The sequence below is a fragment of the Crocodylus siamensis genome, chromosome 9 (assembly GCF_052110815.1).
Source record: "Crocodylus siamensis isolate JL-2025a chromosome 9, ASM5211081v1, whole genome shotgun sequence".
In the NCBI taxonomy this organism is placed as follows: domain Eukaryota; kingdom Metazoa; phylum Chordata; order Crocodylia; family Crocodylidae; genus Crocodylus; species Crocodylus siamensis.
Window position 1 is genome coordinate 17,875,785 of NC_143403.1, and position 13,878 is coordinate 17,889,662.

General features: G+C 46.6%; 1 protein-coding gene across 1 annotated transcript in view; it reads left to right on the top strand.

Annotated features, from left to right (window-relative positions):
• Positions 1 to 13,878, top strand: part of LOC149857179 (neural-cadherin-like) — a 136,619-nt gene continuing 122,741 nt past the window's right edge. Inside the window, exon 1 of the mRNA XM_090063271.1 lies at positions 1 to 979. Within this exon, the coding sequence (XP_089919397.1) occupies positions 1 to 979 (979 nt within the window). The remainder of the gene's footprint in view (positions 980 to 13,878) is intronic.

Genomic DNA, 13,878 nt, shown 5'->3' on the forward strand with positions numbered 1-13,878 from the left:
ATGGCTGCGCGGTGGCGGCTGCTGTTGCCGCTGCTGTGCTGGGCGCTGCCGGGCGCGGGGCGCCGGAGCCCGTCGTTCGCGGGCCACGTGGCGGAGAACTGGCCGGCGGGCACCCGGGTGAGCGGCCTGAGCATCCCGCTGACGCGGCTGGGCGCGGAGCCGTGGTGCGCGCAGGTGCGCGGGCGGCGCTGGCGGCTGCTGCTGCTGGGCGAGGGCGCGGGGCACTTCCAGGCGGCGCTGCACGCGCGCTCCGGCCGCGTCTGGCTGCGCACCAGCCTCCCGCTGGACCGCGAGGCGCGGGCGCGCTACGCGCTGCGCCTGGCGCTGAGCTGCGGCGCGGGGGCCGCGCCCGCGGAGCTGGCCGCGCTCAGCATCCTGGTGCGGGACGCCAACGACAACGCGCCGCGCTTCCTGGGGCCCGGCGGGCCGACCCGGCTGCGGCTGCCGCTGCCCGAGACGCTGCCCCTGCGCTCCGCCGTGTGGCAGGCGCGGGCCGAGGACGCGGACGCGGGCGCCAACGCGGAGCTGCGCTACCTGGCCCGGCCGCCCAGCGCGCACTTCTTCGTGGAGCCGCGCAGCGGGCGCGTGCTGCTGGTGCGCTCCCTGCTGCACGCGCGGGCGCCGCTGCCGCTGCGCCTCTTCGCCCGCGACCGCGGCCGCCCGCCCCTGCTCAGCGCGCCGCTGCACCTGGAGCTGCTGCCGCAGCCCGCGCCGCTCCGCCGCCGCCGCCGCCGCGCCCCGCGCCCGCCCCGCGGGCCCCTGGCGCTGGCCGTGGCCGAGGACGCGCGGGCCGGCTCCGTGCTGGCCGCGCTGGCCCCCGCCGGCTTCGCCTCCGCCTGGTTCGAGCTCGTGTCGCCGCCCGCCGAGCAGTCGCCGCTGCGCGTGGACCGGGACAGCGGCGCCGTGACACTGGCGGCGGCCCTGGACCGGGAGCAGGCGGCCGCCTGGGACCTCGTGGTCCGCGTGCAGGACCGGGCAGGTAGGGGACAGCCCCTCGAGGGGCGCAAGCTCTCCCTGCCTTCCCCTCTCCCTCCCCGCGGGGGTAGCTCTCCAGTCGCCGGCTCGCGGCTGGCCGAGCCCAGCCCGGTAGAAGATGCAGGGGGTCCCTTCTGAGCGAGAAGGGGAAGGGAGGGGGCTTTTGGAGTTTCCCAAGTCCCCAGAGGCTCCTGCAGCCTGGTGTGCCTGTGCTGGTGGGGAAGAGCAGGCTGGGATCAGGGGGTGCAGCCACCCCACAGGCTGCTCCTGCACCCCTGCATGCTGGCGGGCTTTGCTGGAAGTGCCTTTCTGTGCCCGTGAGCACCTCATTGGCAGTCTCTCTGTTGGAGGATGATCTCCACCACACCTCACTGATGATGAGCCACACATCTGTCTGCACAAATTGCAGGTTTTTCTACAGGGGAGTGTAGGCTGAGATTCCTTTCCTTTTCCTTCCTCCGCTGTCCACTGCTTTGAGGGGAACATGTTTTACCTTGAAACATAAGCACCCACACCGCCCAGGATGTGCACCCATCTTGGTACACTGACATGTACCCCTCTCCACACCCTTGTGTGCTCCCAGATTCACAGGTGCAAAGACACAGGTATAGACGGGTTGGCCTTTGCCTCATGTGATAGGAGAGTAGCTTCTTGTATACACTTTGCCACTTGTGACTCCCCTAAGTTTGAAAAGTTTGAGGCATTAGTTACCTGTATCAGAAACTCAGTTCCTCGTGCTTACAGTTCTCATTGCATTAACCAGGACTAGTAATGCACTATATGGATACACTGTGGTCATCTTAACAATTGCAGGCTTTGTAACTAGATACTTCAGAGTACAACATGACCTGGAAGGAGATCAGGCACATTTAATGTCTAAAACCTTGAAACGTCCAAAGATACATTAATGTCCACAGTGAGATATAGGTGATCATAATATGAGTGACCGATGCTGTTTATCCATTTTAAATGAAGGACCTAGGGGCTTGGTTTATTTTTACTAGTTCATAGTATAGAGTATTTCTCAAGATCGTGACGGTGGACATGCCTAGCTGTTAAGCAGGTGACAAGTGGAATGACATATGGTTAAAATTAGGCACATACATGTTTGCAAGATGGGTGTCCTTTCTTGTATACTAGGTGGCTAAAATAAACTGGGTATTTAAATGATTCCTACAAATCATTACACTCACATTCCCATGATTTATGCTGTTATCAGCTCTAATTTTACTCAAATGATTTTTGCCTATTATACTGTGTGTAATATTTGATACTATTTTATTCATGTTTTGTCTGATTTGATCTAAAACTGTTTAAATCCCTATTTCAGATTTGGACTCCTTTACTTGGCTTATAATTCAGAGCTGTGGAAGTGTAACTTCATTGTAGCAAACTTCTGCTTCTCAATGTAATGGTTGTTTCTGAGCATCTAGTATGAGATGATTGTGGCTTTCATCTTTTTTCACATTTTTCTGATGGTATGAGGGAAAAGTTATTTTGTCACTGAATGTCGTTTTGAAGATGTTTCAGTAACATACTGTTTTTGACATAAGTACTGCAATCTTGGAATGATATGGGAATTATATGTTTAGGAAATAACTTTTTCAATAGGAATGAATTGTCAGGTTTGATTTCTCTGAAAGAGTCTGTACTGTTCCTCCTCTCCCCTTTTATTTTTAAGTTGATTTAATGCTTCTGAAAAATACTATATTCTTACAAGCAAATAGTGACTTCCTTTTGCCAGAGAACATGTGTATGGGCAGGAGTGTTGAGGAATACTTCTCTTACTGCCTTCTCACCTCATCTTTCTTCTTCATCTCAACCTTGACCTGAGGGACAGCTTGCAGGAGTAAGTAGTTGATCATCACTCTGTGGATGTTAAATTCTTGCTGAGAATCCCAGTATGGGTTTTCATTAATCCTGGCAGTTTCAATGATGTGGGTGCTAGGAGTTGGACTGAGGTCACAAACTCCCTTCACACTGGTCAGTGATCTTTCTCTGGTCAGATCTTTCTTATTCTCCCTTTGCTTCTGTTGCACATAGTCTTTTCTGTCTAGCTAATGCCCTTTGCTTGGCGATCTGGGGTGTGATTGAACCACTAACCCAGAGATGAAAGACTAGATTTCAAAGTATACGTTTTCCTTGTCTTTTGTCCTCATTACGCAGTCTTGCTATATGGCAAGGGGGCTTGCATTACCTAGAGACAGTGACAGAAACTATTGGGTCAGTCTGAGTGTGCTTCTGGGATTTTCACCCAGTCTGTCACGTAGCCCAGATTTCATCCCTTTCTTGTTGTCGCAGTTCTATCAGTATCAGAGAAATGTGGTTAGAGCAGTGGTAGCTAACCTTGCCCCTGGTAACTAAAAGTGTCACCTCTATGATGGTTCTTGCTCTTATCTCATCTGAAGAGCCAGGATTCTGAGATTACTCTTGAATAAGAATCTCTGGCATAACGGGATGACATGTTGTATACTAGGCAAATGTTCATTAACCCAGTTAAAACCTCTAAATCAAATGCCTTGTCTAGCTTGTTTTTTTTGAAGTTATCTTGTATGTTTTACAGTTGCCTCTATCTGTTTTCTACTCAGCAATGCTAGCAGATAAAATAGGTTTCAAGGAGTAATTGGAAGTGAACTGTGACTGGCCCAGACATGAGTTTACAGTGCTTAATAGTGGGCAGTGTAGATAGTGTTACTCTGGTGATGCCTCTGTGTCAGTTCAATAGAAACTTAAGTTCAGAAGTGGAGCCTCCTTTAAACCCTAATTTAATTTAGTCAAAGATTAATCTGGAACTGAGTAGTAAACTGGATACATCCTTCACTTATGGAACTCTGAAACATGAAAGTTATTTCACAGAGGACATAGCAAGCCCTATTTCCTCTACTAAAGAGTTCACACCCCAAACTTCAGATGCAACTGAGAGAGGGAGGCCAGCAGTAAGGAACAGGGGGCATGCGGGGGCCCTAAATTGAAGTGGTGAGTTATAAAAAACACTGCTTCAATTTAGGGCTGATTTAAACCCCTGTGTTGTGCGCACACCCTGCTGATTTGCCAGCAGCTCGCCCTCCCCTCCCTGCTGGAGAAGCAGGTGAGTGGAGTGGTCTCTGGGCTGCAGTGGAGGGGCTGGTGCTTCCCTCTGTGGCAGCGGCAGCCCCCTCCCACGTGGCACCCACCTGCAGGCACCTGGCTCTGGTCATCCTGGGGGGCACCGCAGCTGCAGAATGAAGCACCGGGCCCCTGCGCAGCTCAGGCAGGCAGGCTCCGGGGAAGGGTGGGGAGGGATAAAAAGACTAGGCTCACTGCTTCTCTTGGGCAGAGCTGCTTTCCCAGGCTGCTGCCAGGCTGCCTGCAGAGCCATGGAGCTGCATGGAGCCCCATGCTTTGCTCCACGACTGTAGGGGCAGCAAACTAAAACTCCTTTGAGGAGTTTTGAGGAGTTTTAGTTTACTGTGCCCCAAGTCATTTAAGGCTCATTACGCCACCAAATTTCCTACAGCAGCTGGAATTAATGTACGGTATGCCACCGATGTGTGCAAACGCTGACACATTTAAAGTGGTGCAAAAGCATTTAGCCGGTTTAAAGTGTTGTGCACACATGCCTCTCATTTCATCTATGCACGGCCAGGGAGAGAAATGGCTGGTGGATGAATCTAAAGCAGGGGTGCTCAACCTTTGGCCTGCAGAGGGCTATGGAGCCATGGCATCTGGCCTGTGGAGCTTCGCATGGGTCAGGAATTTTGTCAGTGGGGGAGCAGTGGCCATTAATGCTGCCACCCTCTCCTGCTGCCAAATTCCCATGCCCCTTCACCCCATAAAGCCAGATCAGGGCTGAGCCACATCTCCTTCCTTGACAGGGCTGAATTGGGACTGAGAAACCTCCTGCCCTACTCTGTGCTTGCCCAGGGCACTGAATCGGGGCCACCAGCCATAGATAGACTGGGCATTGCCCGTCTGCCCTGCTAGGGAAAAAGGTTGAGCACCAGTAATCTAATATGATAATTAATGGATGGATTCCTAAAATTGATTTTGTTTTTGTTGGTTTTCCATAAAATGGCAAGATGAATTTGAAATGTATAGGCAGCATTACTGGACTTTAATCAGCTTTGGGTGCTTTCTTCTATTTGTTCTTCCTCCAGACTTTCATATTGGTATATCTGAATCATTGCACTTAACAATAAATACCTTGACATCGAAGGCTTTCTGGTATTACAGCTTTTACAGTTTCAGGTGTTGCTGTATATTTACGTGGCTGCAGATTACATTAATTACATTAATTTTGTTAGTTTGTTTTTCATTTTTGCGAGCTAATTCCTGCCAAGCAAAGACTTGAAAACTAACCAATAATTAATTCCAGTCGGTTCCTTGTTACCTATGCAGCAGCATTAAGGATAAGGTAAGATTTGTAGATACTTCTGAATCTAAATTCTATCTTCCTATTTTGTTTATTCAGTCTCTATTTTTTTACAATTCAGTTATAATCCACAATTTCTTATGTAAATTAGTCAACAATGTTTAAAAGCATAATAAGATCAGATTATTAACAAATATATGGATAATTTGTTTATATAAAAACTTTATCATGCTAATGTAAAGGGTCTAAGGAGAATAGATACAGAGAACTGATAAAATCAAGGAAATTTTACATTGTGGGCAAATAGTGTGTGTAGGCATTGTGCTGTCTATGACATATTAAATCACTTAGTATTTATACATAACTTGATTGAGTAGGGTCGCTGGAACACTGCTGTGTACTTTATACTTGTTGATAATTTTAAAACTACCTTTAACATTTATCTGATTTTTGCCATTATTGTAATAGCTGTAAAATAAAGTTAGCCTAAGAAATGTTATGGGAAGTAGTTACAATGTATGTGAAATGACTCCATTTTAAATTAGAAAAAATCCTAGTAACCAGTTCACATTTATAAAATGTTTTATTTTCATGTTTCACAGTGGCTCTTTAGACTGTAAATAATAATTCAGTATAACAACAGTAATGCTAATTAGGAAAAAACTCACCTCCAGTGTGTAGAAGCTGGAGCAGTTATGAGTATGAAATAAAGAATGCAAACAGTGACAAAATACAGCATTACATCAAAAGAAAAAGAAAAGGAAAAAATCTTCATTTAAATCTTGGCCTTAATAATAACAGTTTAGGAGATGTAAAATTCTGAGCTGCTTGGCTGAACATTGCTGTCTATCTTTATTGCAGAGTACACTACACATGAAGCAATTGAAGAGCTGAAAATAAGAGATGAATGTCCTCTAAATGTCACTTTTGCCCTATAAAGTACAACATAGGTCCAACTTAAAGATTTATTTCTTCTAGATATTATCACCAGCCTCATTGTCTTAAAGACCAAGTATATAAGAAAGAAAATGTTCTGTCCTTGGTATCTACTGTACATCATTTCCTTGACAATCTCTAGGTTATTTGCTGGGCAGAATGTAACCAGAATTGATTTAGTTGTTGCCTCGTGTTTTATTCATAGGCTTCTCTTTATAGAAAAAAAGTCTTGACATGTGACCTCAGTCATGTAGCAAAATTTCTCAAAATTCGCACTTTCCAAAAGTTTTGGGCTATTTAAAAATAAATTCCACGTAACTATTAGATGGGTATTTTTTGTCCATTTAGATTAATTTAGTTAGTTCTATTTAATAAACTCCAGGGAGAAAATCTAAAATGACTTTACTCAGTCCTTAGTCCTTACCACAGTTCTTGAGCAAGGACTTTGGAATTGAGCTCCCTGGGTGCTGACATAAGTAGAACCCCGCCCCCCCTCCACTCCCCCCTCCCAAAATGCTCTTTACTGGAAGAAGCAGCACTTTAGTTCAGCCTGGCTCTGCAGTGTCTATAGATTGGGTGCATCAGCAGGGCTTTTTGGCATTTTTATTTAAAGCTGATTCGATGGATTACAGCAATGAAATACTGAAGTATCCTTGTTATTGAAGCCTGCAGTATTGCCATGAGCTTCCCAACATCAAAAAGTTGTTCTTCCCAGATGTGCCATGCTTTTATCCAAGACATGTAATTTAGCTTCAGGAACTGTCTCTTGCCAGTAGTTTTTCGGGAACAGTCTATTTTGTTTAAACTTTTCTGTCACCTTTCCAGTGGTAACATCAATAGGTGAAAAGCTGGCCCAACAAGAGGCAAGTAAACGACAGGTATGGAAAGAAGATGCTCTTAAAATTCGTGTCTTACCCTGCAGTATGAATAAGCTATTTTAGTTCTTCTCCTAGGAATGGAAATTGCTTCATCAGCCATAGATGTTTATTCACAGAATAGCAGCGTAAGAGTGGTATATAGCAGAAAAACAGCACACAGCTACTTCTATTCATAGTCCACATCACAGCCCTCACTCTATTTTATGAACTAGCTGTGTTGAAGATGTCTTGTTTCCTGAAGTCATTCTTGTTCAGAGGAGCAGAAAAAAACTTCTTAAACAGTTCTGTTTGCCTCCTTCAAACTTCCTCCTAGATTACTTACATGGCAGAAGTGCCCAGAAACCTCAGTCAGTCAGATGCATCAAAAAACATTGTTCCTTGTCTCAAATGTGCACATCAAAGGCAAGATTGTAGTCATCCTATTCACATTCACAAGGAGTGGATTCATGTCTCCCTGAAAACCTTCTGGCTGGTATACTTTGGGCAGCACATACTGTTCTGGTTACAGATCTGGTGCAGAATTACAATACCTTGGGTCAGGAATAGACAGGGAAGTCATCCATGACACCAATGGCACCAGTAACTATCTGGTGCCATGTAGTTGTTATTTTTGACAAAAATATTATTGAGCCCTGCGCCTGGTCAGTGAGAGATGCTTGTGGCAGAAAGAGAGGGTGATGGGCAGGGAGCAGGCCCTGGAAGGAGGAAACTGCGTGCTGCTGCCACTGTCTCAGCTGAGCTGGGCTCCTTGCATACCCATTCTCTGCAGCACAGGACAGGAGTGGGGCAGGAATGGTTTTGGGCCTCTAGGGACAGCAGGAGTGGTGACGCTGGTGGGGGAGGGATCCTCCCCATTTGTGTGCCTGTTCTCTGCCTGTCTTGCCGGTAGCTCCCACTGATTCAGGGCGAGGGCGGTGCCAGCCCCTTCCCAGTGGGGCCCTGAGGTGGGCTAGACAGAAAATTGGGGTGGGGGAGCTGCGCTATATATCTTCTGGCCACACTTACTATTTTGGCTGGGTCAGGAGCGTTCACCATTGCAGGCAGGAATGGGGCAGGTTCAGCTGCATGCGGTGAATGGCAGTGGCCTGGGGGGGCGGGGAAGTGGGTCTGGGGCAGCGCTGGAGGTGGGGGTGGGGGGGCTATGGTGAATTTTGGAGTGGCTTTAGTCGCCCCTTGTGCCACCCCGATCTAGGGGCTCCAGCTATGCCTTGGCCTCACCCTCCCATGATCTGAGGTACATTGTGCTGGACTCCCCTTTATAGGCATGGGTGAGTCCAAGATTTACTAGAGCAGGGGTCAGCAACCCCCTGTACTCATGGCAGAGCATGGCACATGAATGCATTTTGCTTGGCATATGCGTCTTGGGGCAGGTTTCATAGATTTAATTTAATCGACATTAAGGCTGGAAGGGACCTCGGAATATCATCCAGTCCAGCCCCCCGCCTAAAGGGAAGGAAGTCAGCTGGGATCATAGGATCCCAGCAAGATAAGCATCCAATTTGCTCTTGAAGGTGTTCAATGTAGGTGCTTGAACCACCTCCGATGGCAGGCTGTTCCAGACGTCGGGGGCTCGGACAGTAAAGAAATTCTTCCTTATGTCCAGCCTGAAACGGTCTTGCAGTAGTTTATAACCGTTCAACCTTGTAATTCCTTGGGGAGCTCTGGTGAACAAACATTCCCCCAGACACTGGTGGTCACCCCTGATAAACTTGTAAGTGGCCATCAGATCACCCCTGAGCCTGCGCTTTTCCAGGCTAAAGAGCCCCATGGCTCTCAGCCTGTCATTGTAAGGTCTGTTTTCCTGACCTCTCATCATGCGTGTGGCTCTTCTCTGGACTCTCTCAAGCTTCTCCACATCGTTTTGAATTGTGGGGCCCGAAACTGGGTGCAGTACTCCAGCTGCGGCCTCACCAAGGTCAAGTACAAGGGGAGAATGACATCCCAGGATTTGCTTGAGAAGCATCTATGGATGCAAGCCAGCATTTTGGTCACTTTACTAGCCACAGCATTGCATTTAAGGCTTATGTTCATCTTGTGGTCAATGGTGACCCCCAAGTCTCTTTCTTCCGTAGTGCTAGCTAGCGTAGCGCTGCGGGGCCTATAAGGATGTTGCAGGTTTTTCTTCCCAAGGTGAAGAACCTTGCATTTTTCAGTGTTAAACACTACCAGGTTCTCGTCCGCCCATTTGCTGAGCTTGTCCAGGTCAGCCTGGATCACCCGCCTGTCTTCTGGTGTGGATGCTTTGCCCCAAAGTTTGGTGTCATCGGCGAACTTGGCCAGTCCACTCCTGACTCCAGTGTCCACATCATTAATGAAGATGTTGAACAATATGGGTCTAAGGACAGAGCCTTGGGGGACCCCACTGGTAACAGGACACCATGATGATTGACTTCTGTCAATTACCACCCTCTGGGTCCAACCACGAAGCCAATTTCCCAGCCAGCAGATCGTGGTGGACCCAAGGTCACAATTGGCCAGTTTTGCCAAGAGGTGATCATGGGATACCAGATCAAAGGCTTTTTTGAAGTCAAGATACGACATCAATCTCTTCTCCCTTGTCCAGGTGATAGGTCACCTGATCGTAGAAGGAAATGAGATTGGTCAAGCAAGACCTACCCGCAACAAACCTGTGCTGGCTATCCCTCAGGATGTTGGCGTCGGCCAGTCCATTAAGGATGGACTCTTTTCTAAGACCTTCCCTGGGATAGAGGTCAGGCTGATGGGCCTATAGTTTGCCAGATCCACTTTCCTTCCTTTCTTGAAGATAGGCACCACATTGGCCTTCTTCCAGTCTTTGGGCACTACACCGGAGCGCCAGGAGTTCTCAAAGATCTGTGCCAGGCTGGGCTATGATGCTCAACAGCTCCTTGAGTACGCTGGGGTGTAGATTGTCAGGGCTGGCAGACTTGAAGGTATCCAGCCTCTCAAGGTGTTCCTTCACGAGATCAGCATTTATGGAGGGCAGGGGATCTCCCTCACCCAGACCTCCCTGTCCTATAGTGTGCGTGGGCGTCCCATGGGACTGATGAAAGACCGATGCAAAGTCCCCATTTAATAGGTTGGCTTTTTCCTGGGTGTCAATTGTCAGTTGTCCCATTTGGTTTAACAGGGGTCCAGTGCTGCCCTTGCTTTTCCTCCAGCTCCCCACATATCTGAAAAAGGACTCTTTATTGTTCTTGATACTCAAAGCTAGTTGGAGTTCAGTTGCAGCCTTGGTTTTCCTGGCTGGCTCCCTACAGGACCAGACCAGTGCAGAATATTTCTCCTTGGTGGTGAATCCCATCCTTCATCCTTTGTAGACCTTACTTTTTAGCTTCGGGAGGTCTGCTAGCTCCCTGGAGAGCCAGGGGGGCTGCTGTGCCCTCTTGCTGCTTTTCCTCTGAGATGGAATAGAGTTAGCTTGTGCATTGAGGATCACTCCCTTGAGGAGCAACCATTCTTCCTAAACTCCCCTCCCCCTGGGGTCATGGTGCCTTAGGGCCTCACTGACAGGTCTTCTGAGCTTGTCGGAGTTGGCTTTCCTGAAGTCACGTACTTTAGGATTGCTGACTGACTTGCCAGCTTTACGGTGGATGGATAGGAAGCTTTGCTACTGCTTGGATTTTGCTGAGTGATCCTCCCACAAGATGTTTGGGTAGTTGACCATGACAACCATGGTCCTGGAGCATGCGGCCTCAGCCAGTTCCCAGGCGAACTCCAATGGCAGGGAAGAAGCTGGGCTGTGCTGCTACAACAGGGATCAGGCCGCTTGCAGCTCTCCTGTTTTGTTCCTCCCTGATAGATCAACATCTTACAAGTCAAGGTTGGGGTGTTTTTGACACACTGGTCAAAAATGATGCCGACCCCTGTACTAGAGTTTAATTTGGCTCACTGTTTAGAGTAGTGGCCATGGAGCAGCTCCATGTGATGTTTGATTCGTGTGTGTCTGTTGCAGGGCACTAAGGTGCCTGCTCCTGTGAGAGCAGAAATTGCCTGGGGGAGAGCCCAAAGAGCCAGACAGGAGCTCAGGTGCAGTTTACCATGGCAACAGGCTAACAAGCAAATTAGCCTGCACCTGCACCTGGTCAGCTGGCTGGAAGAGGCGGGGCACTGAGCCCATATAAACCCCAGGGCTGGGACTAGGGAGTTCAGTTCCCTGCCAGCAGCCAGAGGAAGGAGCCTCCAGGAAGGAATGGCCCAGAGACGCTACAACCACCAGATATGCTGCTCTTAGGACTAATGAGGTACCCTTGCCTACTAGACAGTTAGTGCCAGGGAAGACGTTGGATTCTTCTAAAAGGGGCAGAGCACACCCTGAACGTTGGTGTTGTGTTACAGCCCAGGGGCTCATGTTTTGTTTACTGTTTGATAATACCGGAGGATCAGACTGAGGCTACTGGGGAAGGAGGAGGCCTCATTGGGGACCCACTGCAGTATGGGGAAACCCCAGCGCCAGCATGGGCACAGTGTTTGTGGGGTGAACAGGCCCCAGTGTCAGTGTGGGCGCAGTGACAAGGGGGAGAGAGGACCCCAGTGCCAGAGGGCGCAGTGACAAGGTGAGAAAGAGGGTGCCTGTTGGGCCAGACTGACATTGACAAGGGGACCTAGGGGTATCACGGCCATCCCTGAGGACCCCACGCCGTGACAGTCTGTAATATGCTTCAATTCTTTTGGCCATAGTGAGCCACAGCACCAAGCTTAGTTAGTTTGGCTAGTCATAGGGGAGAAAATTTGATCATAAGACAATGGCAGATTCACTTCAGTGACTGATCCTACATATTTGCAATGTATGGGCATTCATACACATGTTTCAGGAATTGTGGGTAAGGCATTTTTAATTAGAGTGGCTCTGAGAGCTGCTGTAATTAAAGTGCCCAGAGCATCTTATGTATTGGTGCCCCCATGTTTAAAAATGGTGGCAGGGGCTGTTTAACTAAAGTGTATTTGACAAAATACATGGGGCGCTGATATATGAGACACTGGAGTCTGCTGGAACATGATAATGACATATACCGGTATGTGCCTTTTTGCTTTTTGTTGCCAGTAATACTTTACCAGTAAATCGCATGGCTTTCTAATGTCTATAAATATAAATGTTTAATATCCATATATATATTTAGAAAATTTCTAATTTGCTGGCAATGTTGTCACACTTGCTTAATGCTGTTTTCATTATTTGTCTGCTGCAAGAAAGTAAAAGGTCTTAGGCTGTCATGCATATCAATATTTTAACATCGTTCTAACATTTAAATTAAGAACAATCGAGATTCCATTAATGTTCAGTTGGAGTGCTTGAAAGATCCTGTCTAATCCTCTGTCATGTCTAGCTTCTGTGACCTTACTTCATCCGTGGGCATTAGCTGTGTAATCCCCTCTCGTTCACTTTTTTATTATCAGAGGATTTACTTACGGTGACCTTTTGGCATGCTTTACAAATAGTTAACATCAGTTATATTTTAATTACATGTGTTGCTTAAGACAAAACATAATGTGGAGAGAACACTAATGTTTAGCTTTTTCATATTTTAAACCTTGAAGGTGTTATTAATGAAGGCTAAGGATCATCTGTTTTAATTTTATCCGAGGCCTTAGTCACTAGCTGTATTGATTCTGTGAGGATCATCCCTACGAATTAAGCTCAGTAGCTTCTGGTTGATGTTTTAAAACTTTTATTATCCTTTCTGTGAACTATGGTCATTTTACCAATTGTCTTGAATGGGGAGAGGGGCTAAAAATTACAATTATGATTTATTAGCACACTATGAAAATATAATCCTTTGTTTTAAAGAAAAATGTGCAACTATTGTGTGCATGTTTTTGTAGGAGTTGTTATAATGTCACTTGTTTGTAATAAAAAGGAATCTATTTCAAGACATTTTTAAAACTCCACCCTCCTTCGTGAATAGGCTGGAGATTTAGATGCTATATGTTTTCTATTGTAAAGTCAGGCTAAAATTATCTTTGGGAAACTACTAGGACTTGAGCACCAAAGCTGTTTAGAGCTGCTGGCTGGTTCTTTTTCTTCTTTTTTCCCTCAAGCATTTAATTTTCTACAAAAGAAATCTCTCCCCTCTCTCTCTCCTTCCCCCCTCCCTCATTCCTCCCTTTCCCCTTTTCTTTTCTTTCTTGATCTAACTCAGTTTGAGCACAAATCTGTTAATCTGATGAAGAAGTAAGTTGTAGAGCATATGGATAGTATCTTTTATTAAAGCTGGTTTATAACATTTCAAGTTAGACGTCATTTCTGTGATTTGATGTAATCTGTTTTGCACTTTAGTTGATAAACAGTTTGAATTCAGTTTTATTCTGAGTCTCTTTTAGTTAGCCTCACAGATCTATTTCCTAAAATTTGCAAATGTAATTCTTTCAATCTTTTAAGTATATTTGACAAGAAATATATTTCATAATACAATTAAAGCAATTGCAACAACTTTTTTCAGCACTGTAGATTAACATTTTGATTTGATAGAACAGCATTTTAATTAATGCAGCAGTTTGTAGTTGAAGACTTACCGGGTACATAAGTATTAGAAGTGTTCATTGTTTTTCTTTGGGCTCACTGAGTAATTTTGTTTTAAACATTAAACTCCATCTATTTTTTCATGACTTAGGTAAAAATGAACAAATAAAAAAAATAAAACAAAATGTTACAACATAAAAAAGGGTTGTGCATGTGCTTAGTTCTTCCATTATTTTGATTGGAGTTGCACAGAGAAGTATTGAGTGGAAGAAACTGCTGAGTTTTTTTTTTTAAGGGTA